The sequence below is a fragment of the Notechis scutatus genome, chromosome 9, assembly GCF_049901735.1.
Source record: "Notechis scutatus isolate UNSWTSFEM ecotype Mainland chromosome 9, rNotScu1.2, whole genome shotgun sequence".
Classification (NCBI taxonomy): domain Eukaryota; kingdom Metazoa; phylum Chordata; class Lepidosauria; order Squamata; family Elapidae; genus Notechis; species Notechis scutatus.
Window position 1 is genome coordinate 2,820,516 of NC_142017.1, and position 27,737 is coordinate 2,848,252.

At 39.6% G+C, this 27,737-nt stretch overlaps 1 protein-coding gene and 1 long non-coding RNA gene across 5 annotated transcripts in view; one reads left to right on the top strand and one right to left on the bottom strand.

The window, feature by feature from the left end:
- LOC148129798 (uncharacterized) overlaps positions 1-27,737 on the top strand; it is a 293,893-nt gene that overhangs the window by 211,504 nt on the left and 54,652 nt on the right. The window lies entirely within an intron of this gene.
- USP10 (ubiquitin specific peptidase 10) lies at positions 931-27,123 on the bottom strand. Of its 4 annotated transcripts, none has more exons than XM_087971427.1 (14): positions 26,991-27,123; positions 18,244-18,312; positions 17,770-17,830; positions 15,922-16,923; positions 12,845-12,936; positions 12,500-12,609; positions 11,948-12,003; positions 11,129-11,232; positions 9,282-9,381; positions 8,359-8,530; positions 5,542-5,711; positions 3,690-3,830; positions 2,720-2,785; positions 931-2,120 (listed from the first exon to the last, which is right to left on the bottom strand). In XM_087971427.1, the coding sequence occupies exons 1-14, from the start codon at positions 27,009-27,011 to the stop codon at positions 1,933-1,935; spliced, it is 2,352 nt and encodes a 783-aa protein (XP_087827553.1). In that variant the 5' UTR covers positions 27,012-27,123; the 3' UTR covers positions 931-1,932. The 4 variants fall into 4 exon arrangements, with proteins under 4 accessions (XP_087827553.1, XP_087827552.1, XP_087827551.1 ...); XM_087971426.1 differs by having other exon boundaries at positions 11,114-11,232; XM_087971425.1 differs by having other exon boundaries at positions 17,704-17,830.

The following is a 27,737-nucleotide window of genomic DNA, read 5'->3' on the forward strand; positions in this document are numbered from 1 at the left end:
TCCTTGGCAAAAGCCTCGTGTTCTTAGCAGGGGTGCCCAACCTTGGCCACTTTAAAGACCTGTAGACTTCAATTCCCCGCATTCCCCCGCCAGAATAGCTGCTTGGAGAATTCCAGGAGTTGAAGTCTTAAAGTGGCCAAGTTTAGGCATCTCTGCTCTACAAGATGCTTTCTTTGGAAGTATATTTGGCCCTTCCCTTGCTTGCATTTCCTCCTATTCTTATTCCTCTATGCCTTTGGCTCCAGTTGTATTGCATTTATAATCAATTCAGCACTGTTGCTCCTTCTCATTTTATCCTTTGGGGTTCACTGTCCCAAGTCTTGATTGGGACAGTCTAGAATTTAAGTTGACCGATTTAAACCATTTGTGGGGAGTGAAGATGGGAAGGAGAGGAAACCTTTAGAACATGTCAACTTTATAAAAGGAAATACCAGTTTATATCCTTACTTATGTATAATATTTTTCCCAGCTTATCTACTATAACCACTTGGACTGATCACAAAATTTCGAAGTAGAATATGACCCATTACACTTATCATTAAGAACCCAGGATCCTGACATCTTCACCCAAATGGATGAGGTCCAAGGTCTGGCTTATTTCCATGTAGAGGCATTTGTGACATCTAACAAGGCAGGTCATACCTAGCTTGCTGGTGAACATCCCTTTCAATGATTAGGGCAACCTCAACAAACACTTTATTTTTGGTTCTTTATTTCCATTCTCTTATTTTTTATCATACCCTTTGGAGCAACTGGTATGTCCAAATTGCTTTTCTCAATATATTTGCCTCAAATGAAGAACTAAACTGCATTTCTGTGTGTAGCTTACAAACTGTCAGCCTTCATTTCAGCTTCCTCCCCTTCTAACATTCTACTGTTTTTAGCTGAATCCCCTTCCCCAAAGAACACTCTTAAAAGCTTTAAACCAACTTTGTGACTTTTTTTTATTGATGGGCGACAACTTTATACTCCTAGATATCACTACACTGTGTACACTGAGGAACTCAACATTATAGGAGAGCAGACAGCAAAATTAAACAAAGCAGACTAAAAGAAAATATCAACCTTCATTATTTTGCCCATTTTTGTGTGTTTTAAAATCCCAGTACACAGAAGCATAAATGCAGTTTTGAAATCTCTTAATAGCAATAAAGTTTACAATCACCCATCTATATAGACTAACATCTTTAACTCCAAGTATTTTGATCTGCAATGTGTACTTAAGCAGTTTTCCATCACACAATTATTAAAATGAGTATTTTTTTTCCCATATCAGAAACCAGCAACTCTGTATATTGCAAAATTTTTTAAAGAGTATTTCTTTTCTTTTTTTAAAGGAGAAACTTTTTTTTCCTTGATAGACAGTGGCTCATTTTTATCATTTATCAAAAAAAAAAAAAAAAAAAAAACTAATGGGAGAGGATGTAGAAGGGCAGGTTTCTTTTTTTTAAGTTTTTTTTTTTAAGTAAAGATAAAACATTTTCACAGAAATCTACAAGTTTTGTTGCTGGTGCAAGGCTGTTCCTATTATGCATTTAGAAAGTGGGAATCAATTGCAAATCCCATTTTAATCTCTTAGGACTTAGCGTTAGCTCCAAAAAAGAAAAAAGAAAAGGAAAAGAAAAAAACAAAGAAAACGCCCACAACCTCCATGTGATTCACAAAACGTGAATCATTTAAGCCCAAAGACTTCATTCTGCTAAGTCAGTAAGCAACACCAACTAGGTTGTGTTTGCACACCTCCGGAAAGGAACTTTTTCCCCTTCCTTCTATTCAACAGTTGCAAAAGGGGAGGAGAGGAGAAGAGAGGAAAGAAGAGGAGAAAGGGGGCCTCTGAAGAGCACTGAAAAAGAAAGGAGGAGGAGAAAGGAGAAGGGAGTTGGTGTTCTAGAAAGCAGATAATCTGGCAAACACAGCAGAAGATTGGAGGTTTCAAAGCAGGTCAACTCGGCGATAGTACAGGAGGTAGGCTGTGCGCTCGGCTGACGGTTTTACCACCTGGTGTTGAGTAATTACTTTGACAGCTTGGTCATCTATGCGCAGCCAGCCATTAAGACCAATCTGAAAGACATCTGTAGTATAGTGTCCACCAGTTGCGCTGTTTCCATGATGATAGACAACTGCCAAGAAATCAAATTAAAAAACAAAAACAAAACAATTGTTAATGGGTTAATGGGCAGGCAAAACTGGACCAACAAGTTGCCAAAAGAGCCGGTTTGCTACAGGATTACTGAAAATCAGCGTGATTTCTTGAACGTTTAGTGATTTTACAGAGTTGGGGGGGGGAGGATCTTATTATCTCTCTACCCCTTGGAGTGTTTGAGAGATATGATAGCTATTTTCCGTAGCAGCTGTGCAATCACCCAATTTGTGCAACTAAGAAATGATTACGAATTTAAGAAATATCCTCCCTCCCAAACCATAATCCAAGCAACTATATCTCGCAATCCTTAGTTATGCCTCTCTCAACAGATGTTCAAAACTCCAACTGCTAATGTTACATTTTTTCCCTCACAAATGGGAAGCCTAGAACAATTTAATTAGCTTCTTTGATTTACAGAACAGGCTCTAATTAGGATCTTGACTTTAGGCCGTGTAACGTCACCATTCTAAACTTTTGCTTGTGCAATTAACGATGACTTTAAATTCAGGAGGGAAAGAAGCCAAAATGTTTTTTTTTCCCCAAAAATTCTTGACCTTAAGAGGTAAGACAACATACCTGCAAAGAGCCGATAGGTTCTTTGGCCTTTAAAAATTTTACTTTTCACTCCTGGCGACAGCAGCTCTGAAACAATAGATAGACCATGTGGTGAATTAGCACCCCTGGGAGACTCAAAAAAAAAAAAAAAAAAACCTTCTAGCTGTTCTTTTTCACATGCACTCAAGCAAGGAACAGGAGGGAGCCCAATAAAGTCTCAAGGAGACAGCTGACAGCCTGCTGGCGTTAGCGCCTCTATTCAGCTGTAATGGCCCCAGAAATGCAGGGATTCTTCCAGGAAGTTTTATTTTAATTATTTTGAACTTGACAGGAGGGATTTAATGAGCAAACCCACCTTGACACATTTGGCAACTTTATGACTTGTGGACTTCAACTCCAAGAATTCCCCAGGCAGCATGAGAGTTGAAATCCACCAGTCATAAAGAAGCCAAGGTTGGAGACCTCTACCACATAAAATTAAACTCCAAAAGGGCTTGATTCCAGCCAAAATTTGGACAAGCAAAACATGAAGGATTTATTTCAATGCAGAACAATTTGGCACATGGGATGGTTGTCTCAGGTCTGAAATTGTATGTTTTTGTTTTGGGCACACCTAATTTGTGATGCTTGTGTAGGAGTTACACTTTAGTAATATAAAAGTGACTTGGGAAGCACATGGAGAGTGTTCTCTCACTTTCAGCTAGGATCCCCCTCTCACATCCACACAAACGTTAATAATTTAGAAGGTGAGTAAAGTTTAAAGCCGATTTATAAGGAGGGTAAATACTTAAGATTTACGCTTGTCAAAATGGCACAATTAAAATGTTGCAAGACTTTTATCCTGCCAAGAAAGAATGTCTGAAGCGTGACAACCGTGGAACTTCTGCAAGGAAAATATTTTACGAGAAGCATTTAGAGATAGAGAAGGATGACTGTTAAAAAGCTACACCAAAGTAGTAAACGAAACAGCTGCTCTGTTCACGAAATTCACCTTTACTTATTTCCAGGTCAACAGGATATTCAATATTTTTAATGAGCTTCTGGCACCCGCCTGTTTTTTCGTAGACAAATCGTTTGAGGTGAAGCACGAGGACAGGAGGCAGCTCTTCCAAAGTTACTCTTCGACTAATCTCTACCTGGCAGAGAAAAAGCAGAATTTTAAATGAATCTTCCATTTTCACTAATACAATTGTCAAAATCAACCCAACTGGCAAGCGATACTTTGAAGTGCTACAGTTGCTACACTGATGGATTATAGTCTCTTTGCTTGTAGCCTTTTTGATCTTCATGTTGCTGTATATTGTCCTCAAAGATTGGGATGGAGTACAAATATGGCAAAAGAAACAAGGGAGGTCAGTTTGTCATTTTCATAGAATTAAAAAAAGAAGGAACCTTCCGAAAGGAGAAAGGCAGAGTAGCAAAATATAACTTTCCTCCAAAAAGCACAAGTAAATAACTCCCTTGAAATTTCATCCAAAACTTGCCAAAAAAAGGAAACAAAGTTTATAGATATGCTGGAACTCAGCTGAGAAATTTTCAAATCAGGACAAAGCAAGTTGTTTTCTAGAAATATTACCCAGAAATGGTACTTAAAGCTTGCAATTAGCCTAATTTTCATATAGTCCCTCTTCCTTCCTGGCTCTGGCTAAAAATTAATCACTGAGTCAAGCTTAAAGAGATGGCTTCTGTCTTATAGCCAAGAAACTACAAGCTTACTCGGTACATGTATACTTGTATTGTTTTAAAATGTTAATTTTAATAGTACTATATATTTTGAACTGCAAGCCGCCCAGAGTAATTTATTGAGATGAGTAGCTACAGAAATGTTAAGAAACGCTACAAAGTGCAAAACTTAAAGGGCATAACATTCACGGTCATTTTCAGAGGGTTTTTTTTTTTTTTTTAAATGATGGTGGGACTTGCCCGCTCATCTCAGACAGGACATTAACACATAAATCAGACTAGACTAGCACCTTAAAGCGAACATCCTCTTTTCTAGAAACCATAATTGAAACATTTGAGTTTACAAATAAATGAGAAGACTAAAACCACGTACGTTGCAAACCCCAAAAGTGAGTGCCAGGCCAAGCCAAACATAGGTGGTAAATTCAAAGGAGAGGGAGGGTTTCTGCCCGTACAAGGAAGCCTCTCAGGCGACCAGGGAGATGTTCTCCCGCCACCCCCTCCCACGAGTGTCAGGCATCAAATCCAGACAGCTGTAGATGCCCACACATCATTTTGCAAGGCAACACATTGTCACTCTTGGTTTTTCCAGGCAAGAGGCCTCTTCCCTCAACTCCTGAAGGCTTGAACAGTGTGGAAATGCCAACTCTTTTCTAGCGTGGGGCACATCACTGTTTGCAAAGATTTCTTGGGCTTCCTGCATTAAGGCCGTTTTTTTTAAAATGATTATGTTAATAGGCCAACCTGCTGCAGTGGAAAAGTACCACGAGGCATAAAGCACTTCTATTAACTGTGTGTTAATTTGGCTAACCGATACAAGAGAACAGCAGCACGCTCAATTTGCTGGTGGCTGCAAAGGGTTTCAGCATCACGTGCACAAAAAGGGGACTTATGACCATTTTTCACACTTATGATTGCTGCAGCAGCCTCGTGGTCACGTCTGACAAGCCAAGTCCACGGGGAAACCAGGTTCACTTAACAACTGTGTTTCTTAACAACTGTGGCAAGAAAGGTAATAAAAAGGGGCAAAACTCACTTAGCCAATGTCTCGCTTAGTGCAACAGAAAATTTGGCTTCAATTGGGGGGGTCAATACGTTGAGGACTCTCTGTGTACAATTCCAAGCAGCTTAAGCACATATTTTGCTATCCAGAAAACAACCTACCTCTTGCTTGGTTTTCGTGGTGTAGCCCTGGACAGATTCTCTTGCTACCAAACTCTCCAGGGCATCCTGAACAGTACGTATCCTATCGGATTGGATATCCAATTGCAGAGTGAAAAATGGCTGCAGAGTTGCAGATTCTTTCGAACTCTGCTGGTACACCACAGACCTAAAGAAATGAGGAAGAAGAGTTGAGGGGGTTCCGAAAAACTATTTAATTACTGAACCCTGGAAAGACTGGTAACCACCCAAATCAGGAGATCCAGGCAGTTCAAATGTGGTAAGCTTAAGCTCTCCACAAGAACCTGAACTACTAATGGCCAAGGGAGATTAGTGGAAGTTAAGAAGAGAAAGGAATTCAAGGTGTGCTGAACATAGAGCTCTTGTGGTAGCGCAGGGATTCGTGACTAATGATGTGTTTCACCCCTCCCTCAGGCTCAGCCTGCTCATCTTCTACACTAAATGTATTCATATTTTTCTAAAAAAAAAACACGGTGTGATGCACATTAAAATGAAGATACCCCAAAGCCTTTGAGTAATACAAGCACCACAACTGGTTTTATGGAAAGATGAAGTCAGGCTTAATGAGCCTGTTACAGGAAATGGGATGAAAAAAAAAAGGGAAGTTTGTCATTTGCTGATTACCCTTTGAAGACTGTTGCTATCCTGCCTCTCCCTTTCTTTAGAGCAGCGAAATAAATTATCTACATCAGAGATCTCTAATCTTCAACCTGTTTCTGATTCATAATCTATCAAAGATTTCAGTATCCTCCTGCTGAACATGCTTAAGTTCATGCATTACATACCGAACATGACATTTCTGAATGAAACCAAGGTAATCCAATTCAATAAAACTCTTGTCCCTTTAATATTCTGCACGGCCACCTTTTCCCACAGTGGCATCTTTATTTCCCGGTGAAAAGAAACTCTTTCTTGGTCCATGTTAAGCCCTCATAATAGCACAGCTACTGTTTTTAAGGAGCAACTTGCTCCCTCTGTTCAGTTACATTAGTGTCCTCTTTGGGACACTGTATGAACTGTCGTGTTATTTATTCAGGCAGAATAGGGTTCATTAGCCTTGAATAGCAGGGAAGCTGTTGCTGTTTCAAATTAGACTGCGTTCGCCCTTATGAGGGCTCATGTTTTAAATTAGCATTTCAAGAGATGTTTTCACAAAGCACACAGAAGGGGTAATAAAAACCTACAGAGCCTGTGGTGGGTAATGCAGGTGGAAATCACTTCAATGTTTTGTTTTAATTTGATATATTACAAAGCCTAGCCCCCATTTCACAAAACTGGAATCACAGTTTTTGCTTTAGTGAGTGATCAATCTGGAACTAAACCTTAAAAAAAGAAAGAAATAAAGTCACCCCTACCAACCTAGTTCCATGTCTCTCTTTTAAAATGTGGAAAATTTGTGGACTTGCCCTGAAAAGTGTACAAAAGCTGCAATTGGTGTAGACCGAGGCTGTAATTGCAGTGCTTGCAGGAGTTTCTTATTCAGACTGTAAGACTCTTAATATTGCTTCTACTTTCTACTCTCTGCATGAAGAGAGTTTGGGCCTCAAAGGTCTATGGAATCAACTTTGAGTCCTACAAGTTTCTACACGTCCTCTGAGATCATACCAAGCTAGCTCTGATTCATACTGTGATCTAAACTATGGCTGATGGCAAAAGACCGTGACAGATTCTGGAGTTTCCTCCTTTGAGAAGTCAATCTGGAAACTTAATTTTGCTTTTAAGCAATTAGTAAAGATAGTCTTATGTTTTGTGACTTTTACTCTATGTTGTGAGTGTTCTTACAGAAGTTCAATATAACTTTAATTCTGCTATAGATTTTTATTTGAAATGTATTCTAGCTATGAAAAACGCTTTTCAGTATTACAAGATCATACATATCTGAACCTCCAGAGTATAACTTCCAATTGGAAAAATAGTATTTCCCACAAGTTTTAGGAGGGTGGAGTGAAATCTAAAGAGGCCAAAAATTATGCTAGGAAGAGAAAGATGCTAATTCATCATTTCTGAGAAAGACGTGAAAAATGCAGCAATTTCTAAGTTTTTTTCTTAAAAAAGAAAATAATTCCTATCTCCACCACTAGCCTCACAAAAAAACCACGCTTTCCAATATCCCTATAAGAGATCCTATTTCTGTGGTGACCTACTTTGTAGAGTGAGTAGGATGGGTGTGGCAGAAGCAGACAACACATATGTGGTAGTAGAACTTTGCGGCTCCCTCATTTGACAAGACATTCTTTTAAAAAAAAACAGGAATCCCGGTTTCATCTTAATTGCTTTGGAAGTAAAAATAGGACACCATGCTTACCCATAAGAACTAGTCAGTTTAAACGTACAAAAGGCACTTTGAAAGTACATAAATCTAGTTTTTCAAATGTCATTTATCGTAAATGGCAGTGGGGAAGCAACTATGCCGTTTCATTCTATTTCGTTTCATCTTTCAACTTGGTTTTTCATTTTTATATACTTCTAATTGATGGGCCTCCTTTGCAGTGGTACCCCACCACTCTGGAATGCTCCCCTGCCTAAAATGCTCCCCTCCTAGACAGTTCTGAGTTTCTTGCTGAAGGCCTTTCCTTTATGCATGTTGTGTCAGGGTTCCAATGGATGCCCTAATTAATTCATATTGATTGCTTGAGATTTCCCCCATACCTTTTCAATCATTTTTAATCGTCTTACACTGCTGTTCTTACTACTGAATTCAGAAATGTCAACATACATCATGCCCTGATATATTGGAAGCAATACAGAACTCTGTTCAGTGAGGATAATAATGGCATGATTAGAATACTATGTACCTTATGTGCCCACCAAATATGTCTGTGATCGGTGTCTGGACAAAATCTGCCTGTCGAGTGACAGAAGATTTGTTTCGTGGGCCGACTTGTTCCCATTCGTCCTCGCTGCCTTCACCTTGGTCTTCCTGCTCATCCTCTTCGTTTACAAGCTGTGTCTCTGGGCCATTGGAAACTGTTTTTACAGAGGACAAAGGGGGACCATGGTCATTCCTGCCCAGGTTTAGCACATAACGAAGGGGACGAATCGTTTTGTTTTGAAACGGGCTGCAGGGATGACAGAAACTTTCTGTGCAAAACAAAGCAAGGCTTTCTCTAAACAAATTATGGTTTTATCCAAGGGCTGCATTTCGTCAGGGACAAATGATGGGGTGTCATACAGGTGAGATTGAATCAATGGCTGGGGACAGAGACAAAAACACAGTCACATAACTCCAACCTCATCCAAAAGCCACAGAAAAGAGAGAAGATTATTCTTAGCAGAGACTGAGCTATATTTTGGGAAGCAGGTGGATGCTGAAAAAGGGCTAAAGGTGATTGGAGACTGCACATCTTGAATAGGGTTACACTTCTGGACAAGTACATCATTTAAATCTATTTTAAAAGGTAAGTTTCTTACACTAACTACCATTAAAACTTTATGCCAAGTAGGTGGAGCAATGAGGAATTACAGAAAATGATTTTGCAAAGAGGCTGGAAAAGAAAGGAACCCACCTTGTTTACGATTGGGCAGTGCAGATGCAATACTTAATCTGACTTCCTGTTTTTAGCAATTACTTCATACTAAAGCGGAAAACATTAACCATGATTTACATGGTGGAAGAAAAATAGTGGTGACTCATGAGACACACTGTTTACGCAGCAGATATAAAAGAGTTATATGTAAAGAAGACTCATACATGTTAATTGGCTATTTGAAAACGTACTTTCACTATGTGGAGATAGCAATTTCTTCAGAATCAGCATTTCCTCATGTAGGCCATTTAGAATAAATCCTAGGTACTCTTCGGCATCTTCTTGTCTACCCTGCATAAATGATTTCTGTGTTAGGTTACTTACAGTCACTCATTGTTCAACACCAACAGCTGCCTAGATTTGCTCAGGAATTCATCAATGAAGGCAAGGCCGTACATCACCTTCATCAGTCTCCCAAATTCTATTTTGAAATTGGTAGGGTTTTTTTGTTTTTTGTTTGCATTCTAATTCCAGAATATATTGCTAAGACAACCCTAACCTTTTCCTCCTCTGAATGCATACGTGTTTAAACCAAGGAGAGGGAGCACCTGGAAGCCGTATGCTGCTTCCTCCTTGGACCCTCAAAGAATTAAAACTCTTCAGATATTTATATTAACGGTAATAAACTGAACAAATTTAGGATCCATTCCATCACTGGATCCTAAATTTTAATATGACAAGGCTTCCATTACAGGGAAATTACAGGTAGTCCTTCACTCACAAGATTATTTTTTTTTACAGATGGTTCAAATGTTACAATGGCACTGAAAAAAGTGACCTCACATTTATGACTGTTTTTGCATCCCCATAATCATGTGACCAAAATTCAGATGCTTGGCAACTGGTTCATACTTATGACGGTTGCAGTCAAAAGGGGTCACGTGATCCCCTTTTGCGACCTGCTGACAAGCAAAGTCTATGGGGAAGCAACTGTGTTGCTAACTTTAACTGCAGTGATTCACTTAACAAGTGTGCAACCAAGTTCATAAAATGGGGTAAAATTCATTTAACAAATATCTCACTTAGCAACAGAACTGTTGGGCTCAATTGTGGTCGTTAGTCAAGGACTACCTGTAGAGCATTTGGGGCTATTGTTTCTGTGTACCAATTGTTGAAGCTTTGGATGTGTAACTATATATAGACCTCTTCAAATCTTGACAGTAATAAACATTGCAATACATAACCCACTTCTTCCCTTCCATGGGTGCATTTCAAAGGAACTCCAGTATAGAATCTTTATCAGTTTAGGGACTCTCTCTTCTACAGTTTAATTCTAAAATAGTTTTTTTTTTTTCTGACAGTAACATAATTTCAAATTTTATTTATAGTCATAGAAATAAATGAGAAAATGTAACAAAAAATACAAACAAGTTTGAAATAAAAGAAGCGAAAAAACCAATAAAGAGAACTATTTTTCTGAAATATCTAGAAATTGTGGGCAAGAAACATGCACATCGAAGAGTGGTGCGATGGCCTAGAGGTGGAGCTCTCGCCTCACAATCAGGAGGCTGTGAGTTCAATCCTTGGTAGAGGCAGATACTTCTCTCTCTCGAGAAAACACACTGAGAATGTGTATCTGCTGTACAAAAACAGAAAGAGCCGATCGGGCCATTACAACACTCTGCGAGCCCCATTCAGTTGCCCAGACTCCACCACGCAAGGGGTTATATGGGGTCCCATTAAGAGATGAGATGAAACATGCGCATCGTCAGTCATTGATTTGAGTAAACATTAATAAAGCAATCAATCTTTCAACTTATGTTAATCCAACCCTCTTCATTCTAAATTCACAAAGGCTGAAATTAAATCACTGTTTCCTAAAATTGGCAGACAAAGTAGTACCTTGTTTTTGACACAATACTGATTAGGGCTGATGTGTTCTGAATCTTATCAGCAACTAAAACATTATTCCTGTAACCGTTTCTTTCAGTCTGATACTACCTGGATATTCTAGACACAGGTGGATAATAAAACAAGACACATTAAAACACAATTCAAATTCTGGTCCTGTAGCATTACTTACGTGGGGAATCCTCACCTTTTCTGACAGGCTGGACTTGATAACGGTCAACAATCTATAAATGTATGTGGGTTCAAAGGCGGCTCCAGGTCTGATGTCTCGTGCAATTTTATCACCTAAAGCTGCAATCAAAGATTAGGGAAAGTTTCTAACTTTCAGCTGCTTGAGTATAAGATGACATAAACACACTGATACATCTCCAGTCAACCCATTGTTATTAAACGCTTTACTAAACGAGTACTGTGGTGTGTTACCTAAACTCTTGATGATTACCTAAAGTCATAAACATCAAGAGGAGAACAATTATGAATCTGTGAAAAACAAGGAAGGCTAACTTCTTTGAATATTATTGCTACCATATTATAGTGGCATTCTACAAAACTTTCATGTTGGTAATGCCTATACCAAAGAGCTGGGTAGAAAATATGAAACAGATCATTATGGAACTACAAATATCAATATTTAAAATATTGATTTTGTTAGTTTTTGCTGGAATCACAGTTTCTTAATCCATATTTTCATTGACAGCTGCCTTTTTTAGCAGAAAGGCAGAAGACTATCAATTCAGCAGAATAACCGATATAAGAATGTAACACAGCATGTTCAACAGGCTAACTTCCACTCAAGTTTTGCAATGTATACAAAGAATATTAAAAATACGGAAGAAACCGTTTTTCATACTTTCTTTGCAAAATAAGACTGGATTTGTGCTGCTCTGTGTTATCCAAGGCACCTTTCTTGGTGCAAGCTAGTTCAGATCAATGGTTACATTCTCCAAAGATTCCCTCCCTCCCCTTTTATAATAAGTTAGATAGAAGCTGGCATTTTATTACCCACCTTGTTTTGCCTTAGGAGGGACTGGCATGTTTGTAAACTCGTTCATTAGGCGGACACTAAACAGAAAAGAAAACTGATGTCAGAAACAGTAAGCCCGACTCTTTCTATAGAGACACCTGTATAACAATCCAACGATGTGTGAAAAAGGTAAGGATCAAATATTCTTATAACATTCGGTGTCTGCCTGCTTCATTAAAATCTCAATTCCGAATGCCATTCTGTATGTATTTTATACCTTTTCCTCAGGCAAGGAAATTAAAAGCCTTATATTTTCTTTCCCAGAATATGGCCAGTATTTTATATTTCCCCATGATAGTTGGGCAACATTATTATGGGAACATACTGTTTCTTTCTTCTCCCATCAAAATTAGAATATTGCAAAATCACAAAAAGGAAAAAGACAAATAAGATGAGACTTTTTACAGTTGCATGTGAAGATCACAGTGATTGTGGTAACCATTAAGTACCTGCTTCCAACTTTAAAATGTTCTAATTTTTTAAAAAACATATCAAATTATAACCCCCCAACAACAACTGATGGGATATACGTACAAGCTGTCTATCATTGGCGTAGAAGTACATGGCCTCTGTGTTTTAGAAAACATCGGAATGGACTTCATCAGATGATACATAGGAGGGCAAGCTACCAAAGCCTGCAGTGTCTAGAGAATTGCATTAAGGAGTCATAAAAACAAATAGCTAGATGCATTTTACGCAAACATTGGACAGCCTTTGGAATAAAATACACATTATTTTTATAGTGCAAGAGACCCACTGAATAGATATTATAATAGCTACTGGCTAATGCCTACTTGTAATAAAATCCATTCATCCTTAGTACTTCAGAAACACAAAGTATTAACAAACGTGGTTGACATATTTTCAAGGTAAGGATACAGCATTGATATAACACCAGTTTCCTTTATTGATCAGCCCTCGTGGTTGCAAGGATACTGGTTTATGTATTAGCTTTACATTTTCCAGTAATTCTGTCAGATGAAAAACAAATTCAAAGGCATCAATAGAAGCCTGCCTACTAAACACAGCTCGAAGCTATCACAAATCAAGTGGGGAAAATGAAAAACAGAATTTCAGCATCCCCTTGTGGTCAAAAAAAGCAATTTATCACAGTGGTTTTTTTGCCTACTAAGGCATTGCTTCATCACAAAATTCACTGGTATGGAATTACAAATAAGGGAAATGGTATCACCCAAATAACATGAAACTTCAACAGCAGCTGCTCATCAGAACATGCAAGCATAACTGTTTTATCATTTATCATGTTTATTCTAAATATTCCCATTAGAACTGATTTAAGGGCGCTTGGAAGAAAAGGATAAGATATGCAATTTCTTTCTAATTACATACTTGTTCAGAAGTATGAAAACATTATTTCCCAGCTAATACAATAATAACCATTAAGCAAATCCAAGGAGAGTTGAAGACCAGACTGTATCACAACTGTATTGATCTGATCCAATATTCAGTCTTGTTCTGAAATGCTTGACTGAAGCTACACTAGAAATTAAGGAAGTCTAAGGAAGCTTCCTTAAAGTTCGAAGAATCAGATCCTTACTGACCTCAAAGCCTCTCTAACCAGCACTAGCAGTTAAGAGTCCCAATAATACATATTTAACAAAATCAAGACTTACTATATGCAAGTAATTTTCATTATACACATAATCCCCGGAGACTGAATAGCAGGAAACAAACCTAACAGTACTATTTTTAAAATGCTATATTCTATATATTTTTTTGGATTATCCAATTAGTATATCACTGCTAGGTTATTACTATATAAAGAATATGCAATTAAAATTGGCCAAATGTTATAGGGGCAAAGAATTAAATTTAAAACAGGAGAATATATTGCAGACAACTGTGCCATCACCGACGTTGTATGCATTTACTTTTGGATGTTCTACTCAAAATAAAGAAAAATCAGCCTAAGAACAAAATATGATTAAGTACTATTATTTTTATGGATCTGAAGCAGAGATAATTTTATTTTTCCCAGTATGAAATGGAAATCAAGCTTAGGTTAGGACAAATACATGTTAGGCAATTCAGTTAACACTGGCAAATCCATACTTTATGGTTCAGATTCTATCGTTTTCTGCACCAGGCACGGTTAACTTGTTCAAGTAGATTGTCCAGGGTGATATAATTGTTTTATTGTACTTTGGTTACCAATCTTACTTTATGAAGACTTGGAAACTACAGGTAGCCTTGACTGACCATCACAATTCCACCTGGAATTTTGGCTAAGTCATGGCTGTTAAAGCAAGATGCCTACAGGACTGCCTTGCTCAACAACTACAATCCCAGCCTGCCCCACTGCAGTCCTTGAGTGGCCATGCATGTCATTAAGCAAATGCACTGGGTGGCTTCAGGGTGTGGGTGAGTCCTTGGGAAGTCTGACGCCCACCAGGATGTGGAAATCTGTCACAAGTCATGAAGCCTTGCCCGACTAGGTGGGCCTCCTCCCTTTCCCCCCTCCTACTCCCAGGAGGCCTGGGGCTTCTCCCTGCCCCAACAAGACTGGATCGAGTCCATGGACTGGTTGGCTGGGAATTCTGAACCGCAATTCTGTCCGATCTGGAAGATGCCACCTCTAGGTGAAATAAGACCAGTAGGATCTACTACCACTCATTCATAATATGCTAATTGGGTCAGGCAAGCTTTTAGCATGGTTTTACACAAATGGAACCTAGTTTGATTTTCCAACTCAGTGTTTTATGGTTGTCCATTACCAAATGGTTCAATCAGTTTTCTTAAGGGGGCCAGAGAGATTTGAGCAAGTTCTGTTTGACCAATTTGTCCAACAGAGGTCAGTCCTTCAGAACAGAAAAGGGGCTAGATTTCAATCAGGAAAGTGGGTGGAGAGGATGGGAATTTTAAAGGTCTGACATCAGGATTCGAAGGAAGTTATACCTATAGCGTACTTATCTACCCAAGACAATACTAAAAACCTAACAAATGTAGCATCACAGAAACAACTGCACGCCATCCTCATTTAGGAACTACGATTGAGGGTAGAAAACTGTCGCTTGACAGAAAATCACTTGAACACAAGGGACATATGGCAGCAAATCACTGCATTAGTTGAGACATTACATGACTGCAATTTGCAATTTTACTTCCGCATTCTCCACTAATCCCTACTTGTAAAAAGATTGTAGAGCACGTGAATGGTGATCATGGGACTGTGGGACAATGCAAAAGTAAATGTGAGGACTGGATGCAAATCTGGATTGTTTTTTTTATACTACTGTAACTTCGAATGGTTGCTAAATGAGACAACCAGTAAGTGAGCACTATCCTGTAATGGTATTTTAGTATGTCAATGGAGATTCTCAGTCTTCTAGGTCACTATTGTCCCAAAAGTGCTTTCTTCAAAAGGCAACTGGACTAAGTTTTTTCCCTTGAAGATACGTTGCTTCTCAATTCACAAAGCTTCTTAGGAATGGTGCGGTGGCCTGGAGGTGGAGCTCTCGCCCCACAAAAAGGAGACTGTGAGTTTGATCCTAGGTAGAGGCAGATATTTCTCTCTCCGGGGAACAATGAGAATATATCTACTGAACAAAACTCCACATTGGCGACAGGAAGGGCATCAGGCCATTAAACACTCTGCGAGCTACATTCAGTTGCCCAGGCGTCACCCCGCAAGTGATAATGGGGCCGTTAAAAGATGATGATTCACGAAGCTTCTTCATTTCAGTTCTTCCACTCCCCACCATTCTACCATTAGAACTGAAGAAGCTTCGTGGATATCTTCCAGGAAAAATATCTTCCAGGAAAAAACTTTAAAAGTCCAGTTGCCTTTTCGAAGAAGGGAAAAAAAAAAAAGCACCTTTGGGATTTTTTAAAAAAACACTTGCTTGTTCAACCCAATACCGTGTCCTCTCACCACACAGTTTTCCTCCTATTTTAACCTCTCACTTATCTTTGGCTCAACCCTGAGCGAGTGATACCTGCAATCTTTATGGCTACGGGATCTTCAGAAACTGGAACGGGCCCCTCTTTGACGTCAACCTGTTTCTCAGGGACCACAGGAGGTACGGCAGGAGGGACATACTTAGTCTCCACATAAGCCATAGGCGTGGAAACAGAGGGCTTTGAGTTGTGAAACAGACTTGCCCATGATTTTGCAGGCTGATTAACCACCATTGATCCTGGAACAGGGGTGACCGCCTCGGTCGAAGGGGAGGCCTCCTCTAGCTTAGCTTGGTCTGAGTCAGTGTTTTCCGCAGTCTGCAAGTCCACCCCATTGGTAGCTGTGCCCTCGCTAGAGCATTCAAGTGTTTGCCCATTAGTAACGCCAAGGTTTTCAGTAGTTTCAGCACAAGGCTGCACGACAGCTGTCCTTAACGGGCTGTCTCTCTCCTGGTCAGAGGAGACACAAGACTGTTCCAAATTAGTAACACTGCATACTTCTGGCTGCCCTGCAGTTCTGGTAGTATCTAGAGTGCTAGAAACCAAATCCTCCGAGACAGCTTCACTACTGAAGTCCACGGAATTGTCAGGGCTGTTACAAGTCCTTGGCACATCACCTGCAAAGTCTACATCGTCTATGTTGATGCTATTAAGTCTGGGCGAACTGGCATGCCCGTTGATCAAAGCCTCAGCAGGAACACCGTCGCTCACATCTTCCAAATAACTGTAATATCCGGGGGGCCTTTTCTTTTTCTTTTTGCGCTCCCGCTGTCCAAGGCTCCCAGAGAAACTGTCGCTTTCAGCATTAGAACCATTATCCAAAGCAAGGGAAGCGTCACTGAACTGGCAGTCAATGGAGTTGTGGTTGGTTTCACCAAGGACATCGCTGGGGGTCTTGGGGGTCGGTGCACAACCGAGAATGAATTCCGGTGCCTGGGGATTCAGGGTACTTGAAATACTGTAGTCGCTGTTGTTTAGCACAGATGAACCTGCCTCTATCACTTCGTTAACACCAAATTCAATTCTCTGATATTCCTCTCCTAGGAGAGAGGAAAACATGTTACAATACACAGCAATTAAGGAAGATGTGGAAAAATGAATACGGCAGGGGAAAAAAAGCTTAGATTTCATGTCTTCAAAAAAGCTGAGCGAAGGCAAATCATTAGCTCAAATCAGATCTTTAGAAAATCGCAGTAAAAGTAAGTATAATTTAGTGTTAATTATCAGTTACTTCCTTAATGATTTAATATAAATATCTTAACTGGGATGATATACGCACACACACAGCGTGTGTGCATGAGACGGGGAGAGGGGAGGCAGGAGAGTGCACTTTGGAGTAACTGCACAGGACTGCTCCTGTGTGAATTCCGCCCAGTGAAAAATTGACTATAAGCAAAATATGTTACTCCTAATATATCAAAGAACACAATCTAACATTATTTTTGTTTACTTCCTATGATAAAAAGTTTAAATATTTTTCTTTCAAATAATACCCCTTCTCTCTCTCAACAGCAATCAATAATTACATAAAAAGCCACTTCCATTTTTCCCAATTTCAAAGATGGGTTTCATAACAAGAAGAATCCAGCTAGTCATTTTAAGAGTTGGGAGTTCCATATAAGGAACAATCATCATAGACACCCAAAAAGGGCTCAAGATACCTAGTCGATTTGAAATAAAAATATTCAAAGGATCAGTGAGAAGGTAGGATAAACTATTAGTTAAACATACCATAAAATAGGAATACTTCTGGTAATTGGGTTAGTAAGCTTAAGATTGAAAGTAATCCAAATCCCCAAAGCTGAACTCAAGCAACGAACCTGCAACACACTGGACTTCAAAAGGGTTGGGAAAACAGTGGTGAAGAAGAAGGAATGGCTTCTTACCATCACGGAGCTCTCCTGTGGACTTAAGACCACACGAAATGGTGTCATTGTAGGGAGGCAGCTGCGTAGAAATAAATGAAGAATTAGAGGGAAATTATTTTAACACCAGCAAGTTATTGGTTTATTAAATGATACAAAGCATTTCAAATCTAAAACATGGTTAAGATAGTAGACAACCATGTTACATTCTATCCTCATCTCTTTCCTCTTGAATGTTATGTGCTCCTTCTTCTATACAATAGGAAACATAGGTGTTTTTTCCTGAATTATTTGAAGTACATACAGTGCTTTGTTATTGAGACTGTTAAAAGAAATTTACAATCTGATTTATCAGAAGAAAATTATGTTTAGTAGACAAAACAAACTTGGTAAGACTTAAATTGAAGCAAGCTACAGTGGCAGGGCTTAGAAGTTATTGCTCTTTGTAAGAACTAGAACTTTTTTCACTTTTAAAATTTTTAAATTTGTTCTTACCTCAACGGAGCAACGGGAAGTCACAAAAAACTGATTAAATTCGTCAGGGCTGAATTCCCCAAAGATATACTGAAAAATAAAACACAAAGTAAATAATTTATGAATTTCAACAGACTCTTGACATGCTGTGGCTCTTCAGCACAGGGTACCATAAAACCTTGTCTTTTGTTAAAAATGACCTTACCTTCAGCAAATTCTTTCACCAGAAAATTAAGAGGATCTTAAGCTGAAAACCACCCAGTTCTGTGTCCAAAATCGTAACAGGTAACTCAACTTACAATCTTACTATTTTACATTCTGGAAAACCAGGCTGTACCTACAGTCTTAAAACCAGTACTGAAGTCAGCTGGGGCAGTGGGTATCTGAGCTGGGGCTGCTTGCTGTCCTGCAAGGCAGTGTACAAGGGAGCCAAAATGGCAGAGATTTGGGGGGGGGGGAATTGGAGACAGCCCCTTATGTAATTGAGGCTCAGGGCTGAGAGGGACCAAATCTGGAATAGTTCAGCTTGAGGTGGGTCCTCAGCTAACGGCTGGTAAAATTTGCTTAATGACAGTAATAGGAACTGTTGTCACTATGTAATGCAGCCACGTGATGTGTCAATTTACAACTGCATCACTTAATGACTAAAATTCTGGTCCTAACTGGGGACGCAAGTCGAGGATTACCTCTGCTAAAGTAAAATTGGTTTGGAAATCTACTTAAAGCATTTGTTAATCCATTAAGGACTATCTAAGCAGCTGGTAGGCATCAGCTATGCAACAACTCAAAGCAATCTGACAACTTAAGCATGCCAAAAGTCACTCTCATATTTCAATGAATTTTCAACAACTGTAATCAAACTAATTTCAAGTGATACTATACTCTGGCAACATTTCAAATTACAGCAACTAGAACAACTTGCTGAACTGTAACCTGAAATGTATGTGTTAGATGAAGTTATGCAACACAACCAACATTTAAAATGCTGTTTTAACAACTTATTCCTATATATACACATTCCTCTTAAAGGCTTAAATGTTTACCACTTTGCTGAGTGATGCCTCAAAATACAAACTGATTATCTCTCCCCCCCACAATCATCTTATTTTATATTTATGGTGTAACATTTATCCTTGCACAATTATTCCTTCACAACGAGACAAAGCAGGAAACCCATCTTTCCAACAGTTCAAATCATTTATCTTTTGCTGAGCTGCTTGAGAATGGGCTCCTTGTTATTCAATCACAAAGACATCACACAAAACCCACAATAAGGTCATGAAAACATGGAGAAATAGCTCTGCAAACTTCATTTAAATAGCCTGTGCAGGTAGCCCTCCACCACAATAGGGATCGGGCAGTATGATCATTAAGTGAGGCATCATGTGACGGCACTAATTTTACTACCTTTCCTGCCAGTCATTAAGCAAATGACCATCAGATAAACATGATTTACAATCTCCTGCTAGCTTCCCCACTGACTTTGCTTGTCAGAAGCTTACAGGAAAAGTCACAGACAGGGATCACGTAACTGCAGGATGCTGCAACTGTCATAAATGTGCAAATGGTTGCCAAACACTCGAATTATGATTATTTGATTACAGGGATGCTGCAACAGTCATGCAAGAACCAATCATAAGTCATTTTTTGTGCTAACATAACTTTGAATAATCACTAAGTGGTTGTTAAGCAAGGAATACCTGTTGTAATGTCAGATATCCTGAAAGTGTTGCCTTATAAAGCTACACACTATTATGTTAACATCCCGTGCCTTCTTCTCTGTCTATTTTACGTGCGCAGCAGAATGTAGTAAAACCCTGACATGACAAATTGACTGCACCACTCTACATGCCACCTCTATTACTGCATAGTAATTCCAGGACTGAAAAAGAATCCCTTTTCTGTGGTGCTTAGACGTTATCTGGAGAGTTTACAGCATGAGTTTACTTTCAATACACTACTACAATAGACGACTTTTCTGAACGATCCTATTTACCATTCCTTTATTCCAGCCTATGTCAGCTACTTACATCAGTGTTAACTTATTGTAATAAACTAATTTATGTCCTTTGCTATGTCTCCCAGTAAGTTTTTATATACATCTCGGCTGGACAGGCAGCAATCATGAAAATATACTAAACTTTTGTTCTGGCTTTGGAAAACTGTAGTATGACTCACATTTTGCAACTATGTGTAATTCATATCTTCCAATTACAACAAAAGGTTTTGCCTGTGGAAAAAGGGAAAATCCATTCTCCTATCAGGCTCTTCAAATAAGTCATCTAGGAAGCTACTTGAATCACTACCTGAGTGCATCCATACTATAAGAACTTTTTTTTAAAAGCCTTTTGTTCCAGCATGACAATCCAAACAGGATGGTCGGAGGATGGAAAGACAAAGACAAGGAGTGGGAGGAATTTAGTTCTTGAATGAAACTGTACTCCAGGCAGATAGTATCTACAAGATTGCACTAATGTCTTCCAAAACCTGCAAATCCTGCTGGAGAAGTGGCAACGAATGATGGGAGGGTTGGTGTGAATGATGGGAGGGTTGGTGTGAATGATGGGAGGGTTGGTGTTGGCTGTTAAACAAGAAGTCTAAATATTTGTGGCCTATTTTATCTGACAATTGCCTAAGGACAGTACTGCAGGTTTAGTGTTTTCTGGGGAATAATAAAAGACATCCTACAAAATACTTCTAAGCTAAAATAATCTCCAGCCAAAATAACCCATTTAAAATTGGGTGTCATGTATCAAACTACACTAAGGCAAAAAGCCGAGACCCAATTATTTTGAAACTGGCATTCATTGAAACTTTTGTTTTAACCCAATGGTCACCCTTTATGATGTAGACAATGGATTTGGATTCTGACAATTGATACTGTCACATGTTATTCAGTTTCTCCAATCATTTTTTCCCCCTTGATCAGTCCAGGCCATCTTCAACTTAATCAGATAGCAAGCAATTAAAGCCTCTTATCAACTCACCAATGAAACAGGAGTACCTGATGTGCATTTAACAACCTCTCTGCCTTCACCTTGCACAAACACACATCACAATTTATTAAGTACAAGGTGGAATGAGAACATCTCTTTCCAAGGCCTAAATAAACTGCTTCAGAGAAAGGAATACAACGACTTTAATTACATTAGTCCACCCATCTATAATGGGGAATGGGGAGATGACACTGTCAGAGCAAAGCACTTTTACTGCTAGTTGTACATTAAATATTTAGAACAAACTCCCATCGCCACATGCTGCTGAAACTGAGAACAATGGTACTTGTCAAAGGGTGCCTTAACTGTTGCATTTATGATTTAAACAATGTTGAAAGAATTTTTGTTTGTCTCTTGCACAGCTAACCAGTTCCACAACTGACACAAAATTACAGAAAGTTTTTCTTTTGAGGAATACAAATTATGCAAAAGGAAATGAAAACATTCTGGTTCTAATTACATAAGTGTTTGAAAACTGAGAAAATTTCTCGTGCCATGAAACATCGCTGCTTTTTAAATGCTGAGCGCTACACTAAATGGTCATATATAAAACATTATATACAGCCATATATCAACTATTTCAACTGGACAGGAAAAAACTGCATGTCCAGCAATCCAGGTCTTTCAAACTGACCCTCTACTTTGCTGAAACAGCATTAAAGTGACAAATGATTATAATCCAGTGGCTCAGAGCCAGAAAGTTCTAAATGCAACGATCTGTAAAAAGAAAAAGAAAACCCTGACAACAATAAGCAAAAAGTAGTATTATAGTAAGCTGAAACTTAGATGTATGGATTAGCTATAGAAGCTCACAACAGATAATTTTGCAGGAAGCATGTTCCATTAATGCTTATTTGATAATGCTAATTCTAAAGTAAGGCTGGAACCAGGGAAAATCGTCAAACTTATCTAGAGGAATCATAGAAAGCCAACATGATTCCACATACTTTTTATTTTTACATGATGGTTAAGTCAGAATGTTTAGTCATGGCTTGTTAAACCAGCCATGGTGATTTGAGACATGCACCATACCCTGACATACTACAGGTAGTCCTCGATTTACGACAATTGAGACCAAAATTTATTATTGCTAAGTGAGAAATTTGTTAAATGAGTTTTGCCCCATTTTATGACCTTTCTCGCCACATTTAAGTGAATCACTGCAGTTCTTAAATCAGTACAGCTGTTAAATGAATCTGGTTTTCCCATTGGTTTTGCTTGTCAGAAGGTCTCAAAAGGGGACCGTGTGACCCCAGGACACTGCGACCATCATAAATGTGAGTCAGTTGTCAAGCATCCAAATGTAAATCACATGACCATGGGGATGCTACAAGGGTCATAAGTGTGAAAGATGGCCCTGTCACTTTTTTCAGTGCTATTGCAACTCTGAATGGTCACTAAATGAACTGCTGTTAGTCAAGGCCTATCTGTACATGGGTTTCTGTCATGATAAGCCTATAGTACAGTAAAGCTTAGCACTGAGGTTGACAACATTGCCTAGACATACCGGAGTAACTGCTTAGTTCCAAAAAAGATATACTGACTCTATCCCAAACTGAAGAAATCACATTTGAAATCTTGCAAAGCTGCAGCATTTTGTGAGAGCTCAGCCATTTTTTTAAATGTACAACGAGACTGTCACAGAACGAAGCCCGGGGCGGAAAGAATTTTGGCCGAACATTACATGGGAAACAACCTTTTTTTATGGTTGCATTCTAAATCAAAATGTTTCTCTGTAGATTGAGATCTACATAAAAAGACATATTGCAAAAACATTTAACTCACCACAATTCCAATTTCAAGAAAGTAAATTCCAAGCAAATTATATTCTAGACATTCTATATAAACAGCCTGCAAAAAAAATATATTCAGGACTGCAGATAGCACAGATTGTAATAAGAATATTTTCATTAAAACAGTTTAGTACTTTGTTTTTATTAAAATAATTATGTTATTACTATTTTTTGCGTACCTTCAACTAAGCCTTGACTTTTAGAGACTACTATGACAAGTTCATGCAGTTTTCTTGGTAGGTTTTCGCAAGTCATTTGTCATTGCCTATTTCCTAGGTTTGAGAGGCAGTGGCTGTCCCAGTTGGATTCATATCTAAGACAGGACTGGAACTCACAGCCTCCAAGATTCTTTTCTAATGCCTTAATCACTACATCAAACTGATTCTCAATCTTGTTTAATAATTCTTTTTTTAAAAAAAAACTTGATGTGCTATTTAATTATTATCAAGGTGGAATAAGAAAGTTAACATGTAATACAAGAGAACTGCCAGAAGCTTCAAGTTCAGGCACATCTTAATGTGCAGAAATTTTAAAATCCAGACTGTTAGAGATTTATAATAGCAAAATGAGAGAACCCTACAGATATAATTTAGTTAAAATAGTGTAGGAATTGAAGTTAATTTTAGCATACTTAATTTTTCTCATTTGAATAAAATGTATACATATAATATATATGCATATGCACAAATATTCATGCCATGGGTTTAAGTGATTTTAAGGCAGGTATCTGATCATATTTCAACAGCATTTGAAAATATGCTTGTAGTCCAGTACACATAATCAAATAACTAGGACAGGAAAGGCATCACAAGCGTTACTACAAATAATGCAGCACCTATTCAAAGCTAATTTTCATAATAAAATATAGTAAACAGTAATTTACAAACTGCTCATTTTCAGATTAAAAACTCCACCCTCACTATTACTGACAAGATCAACTAAAAGTTAAAAAAGAAAAGTTCTGGAGAATGTCTTGCTCTTAATATTTTCTTATACTAGAGTAAGTGGTATCCTTGCTTCTTAAAGAGAGTGTTGCAACTATCCATATATTCATGCAAACTAAGCATTTTTTTTTCACTTTCTAGTATAATAGCAATGCCTTTAAACTTTCAAAAAGCAAAAAAAAAAAAAAAATCACACCTTTTCATTGGTTATTCCTTAAATGCTAAGCACTGATACTAAAATATGACCATTTTTTCCCAAACTACTTCCATATATTAGAACCAGAAGTTAAAAATCGTAACGATACTTAAAACTGTAACCCTATGAAATGGACCAGACTGTGTTTTCCAAGGCTATATAGTGAACTTTATTACTGAAAAGTACTATGAACTTTGCCTTCTCCTATTAAAATCTAACACTTTAACCAATGCACAAAATTGGGTTGGTATTGAAAAACCACTTTTAAGATTATTTTGATTTAAAAGCCCACAACCTGGAAATCTTCCACTGGAGAAGTTAAACGCACCTTAACTTTAAAGTAGTCCATTTAAAAAAAAAACCTTTCAATATACCTTTTTTCTATTCTTTGTAAAGACTCATTTACACTGAATATAGGAAAGATAACAATACTTTCTCTTACTCACAACAATAGCACAAGTAGAAGGTCGCCTGTGTTTCATGATGAAACTTACAATCACTACTGAAACATATTTAACTGAATGAGGATCTAATCAATGGTGTAGTATTGTCTTCCTTTTGGCTTAAAAATTAGAGAAGCAAACCATTCGAAGTTCCTGCAAATGGGATGTCAAAATTTATTATTGCCTCATTTACAATCCAGAACAGCACATGGTGGTTATATATAAGCACAGATTCCTGGCCACATAGAGGCAATATATGAAGTTCGGGCTTTATTGCTATTTCAATTACAACACCAAAAAGGAAATTTAAGTACAGGATATATGGGATTTGTGTATACAAATATAGACATCAACTAATTAGATCAATTCAGCAAGTGACACCAAGAAAATGCAGTATCTATATAGATTTGCAAGAGCTATGCATGTGTCCAAGAGTCAGATTGATTGCCTTTCAAGAAGTCATTCAACTTTGGCTTCCTATGCAAAAACTGGTTAGCTACCGAAGGAACAAAACCTAAAGACAATTGGTATGCAACCTATGTTGAAATACTAAATAATAAATCAAGCAGAAACCATGAGAATATAACTTCAAAGTATCTGTACTCCTTTCTGGTTTTTAAATACAGTACATTGATGTAGCGCTTTATTTAAAAAAAACTTTGATGACATCAACAAAGTAACAAAAGTTACGGAAAGTTTTAGTCCAAACTGAAATGGCCAGCTAATATTCTATAATGTATTGCTTAAATATGCACATACAAATAAATATAAAGACTCTGTTTGCTAAACTGAGAAGACAGAATTCATTACAACTATGTATTTCCTGACTATTATAAATAGGAATGTAACCAAGTTGCTTTTTGGAGTATGCTTTACATTTCATCCTTCAAGTAAAAATGCCATGTAAAAATCAAAAGGAAATGAGGAGGTTTCATGACACCCAAGTCAAAGATGTAAATCCCCTCTTCACTACCTAAGCAGCATATGATCACTTTAAAATACAGCATTCCAGAAACTTTTCTGGCTGCATTCCTAACAGCATGTTTGAAAGCCTACAACTGTGAGCAGAGAAAACAAGTGTCTAAAAGCCAGAGAATGAAGGAAGCCTCCTTCTCCCAATACAGCAAATGCTAAAAAAGTTCTGCTCAATAAAAAGGGAAGATGCCAAAAATCTGTCTTATCTCTATTCATACCCAAAAGTTATTGTTCTCCTCTTTGCCCTTAATCCGCTGCTACAAAAAAACGTAACTTTATTACCAGCTCTCCTCCGAAAACCAAAGCTATTCCTCATCCTTTCCTCATATATATGCATATATGTGTGCATATGGGCAAGTACTGGATTAGAGATATGTATGTGTGTGTATATATCTATATATATCTATATATATAACGTACACGTTACGTATGTATGCACGTGTGCGTGCATATAGGCAAGTACTGGATTAGTGTGTGATTGTGTGTATATACATACATTATGCATGTACGTGTGCATTTAGGCAAGTATTGGATTAGAGTTTAGTGTGGTTGTGTATACATAAAATTATGCGTGTATGTGTGCATATAAGCAAATACTGGATTACAGTTGAGTGTGGTTGTGTATATGCATACATATAATACATGTCTGTATGTATTATGCATGTGTATGCTTAGGTATTGGATTAGTGCGTGTATTACACACTCAGACGTACATATGCATGTGTATAGGTGAATACTGAATTGTGTGTATGGGCCTGTGTATACACACACACACACACAAAAAAAACACCTACCTGCCCCAACTCCAACCCAATCCTCCCCCTTACCTGGACTTTCAACTCAACGCAGCCCAACCGAGGAGAACGAGGCCTCCTTTTCCTCCCACTCCCCACTCAAGACAAAGGGCAGCCCACCCATTCCCTGGCGAGGGAAATCTCCCCCCACCCACCTCGAGGGCCGCGTCCCGAAGCCCCAACCCGCGCCCAGTCCTGGAAGGAAGACGCCCCTGGCCCTGCCCCAAACGCCCCGGGCGAAGGAGGTGGGAGGCGGTGGAGAGCCGAGCCAGGCCGCCCGGCTGGAGCCTTGCAGGGAAGGCCCTCCACGAGGCCGGGCGGCTGAGCCTCCTGTGGGGCCTTCGCCCGCCGTCCCTCTCCTCCATTGACCGCCATGCGGCCAGCGGGCCCGCCTCGCCCTGGCCCTGCAGCGAACGGCCGCCCCACGGGAGGGCTCCGTGGGGGAAGGGGAGGCCCGCTTCTGCCCGCTCCTCGGCCCAGCACCGCAGAGCCCATCAGCCCCGACCCTTTCCCCCGCCCAAGAGCGTCACCGGGCCTTTGAAAGGCTCCGCGAGGCTGCAGGCGCGAGTCAGGCCCGGCCCAGCAGCGTGTTCCCGCCCCGTCGGGAGGGCCTCTCGGCGGTTTTACCTGAGCGCCGTGGACCGCCATGGCGCCCCGGCCCCTCGCTGAGGGAGAAGGCGGCTGCGGCGGCGAGGCTCAGCCGTCTCCCTCAGCGCCTCACGCGGCGGGCGCCGCCGCCATCTTCTCGCTCGCTGCTGGCAAAGGCGCACGGCCGCCACCACACACGGCGGGCGGGCGGGCGGGCGGGCGGGCAGGGGAGGGGCGGCCACGGCGCATGCGCACTAGTGGCCCGCGCGCTCTACGACACGCGCTTTGCGCTCAGACAGGCGGGCTCGCCGGCTCTGGGTGGGCCACTCCCCCCGCCCCGCCGCCGCTCTGCGCATGAGCCTTCCAACAGATGAGGCCGGGAAGGGAGGCCAACTGCTGGCTGCGCAGGCGCGCGGTGAAGCGTCGGAGCGGTCCGATTTGAGGGAGGACGGAGAGTGAGGCGTCTTGCGCAAGCGTGGTTCGCCTCAGGAGGCGTTTCCTATAGCGTCAGTCATTGATCGGTGAGGGGCCCCGGTTTGGGCATCGTGGTGGGAGTTGTTATCTCACGATGCCCTGGCAGAGAGTTGACTTGATTCGTTACGGAAATGAACGTATGAATGAATGCGAAGGAAAGGGTTGGCACGCGTCTCCTCAGTGGTGGGGAACGGGTGTCCATATAACAAGAGAGCGGTGGGGGAAACAACGGAGACATTTGCGCACGCGCATTTCGGCCATCGCGAGGGAGGAGAGCCGTCTGCGCATGAACGCTTATTTGAATACATTTTT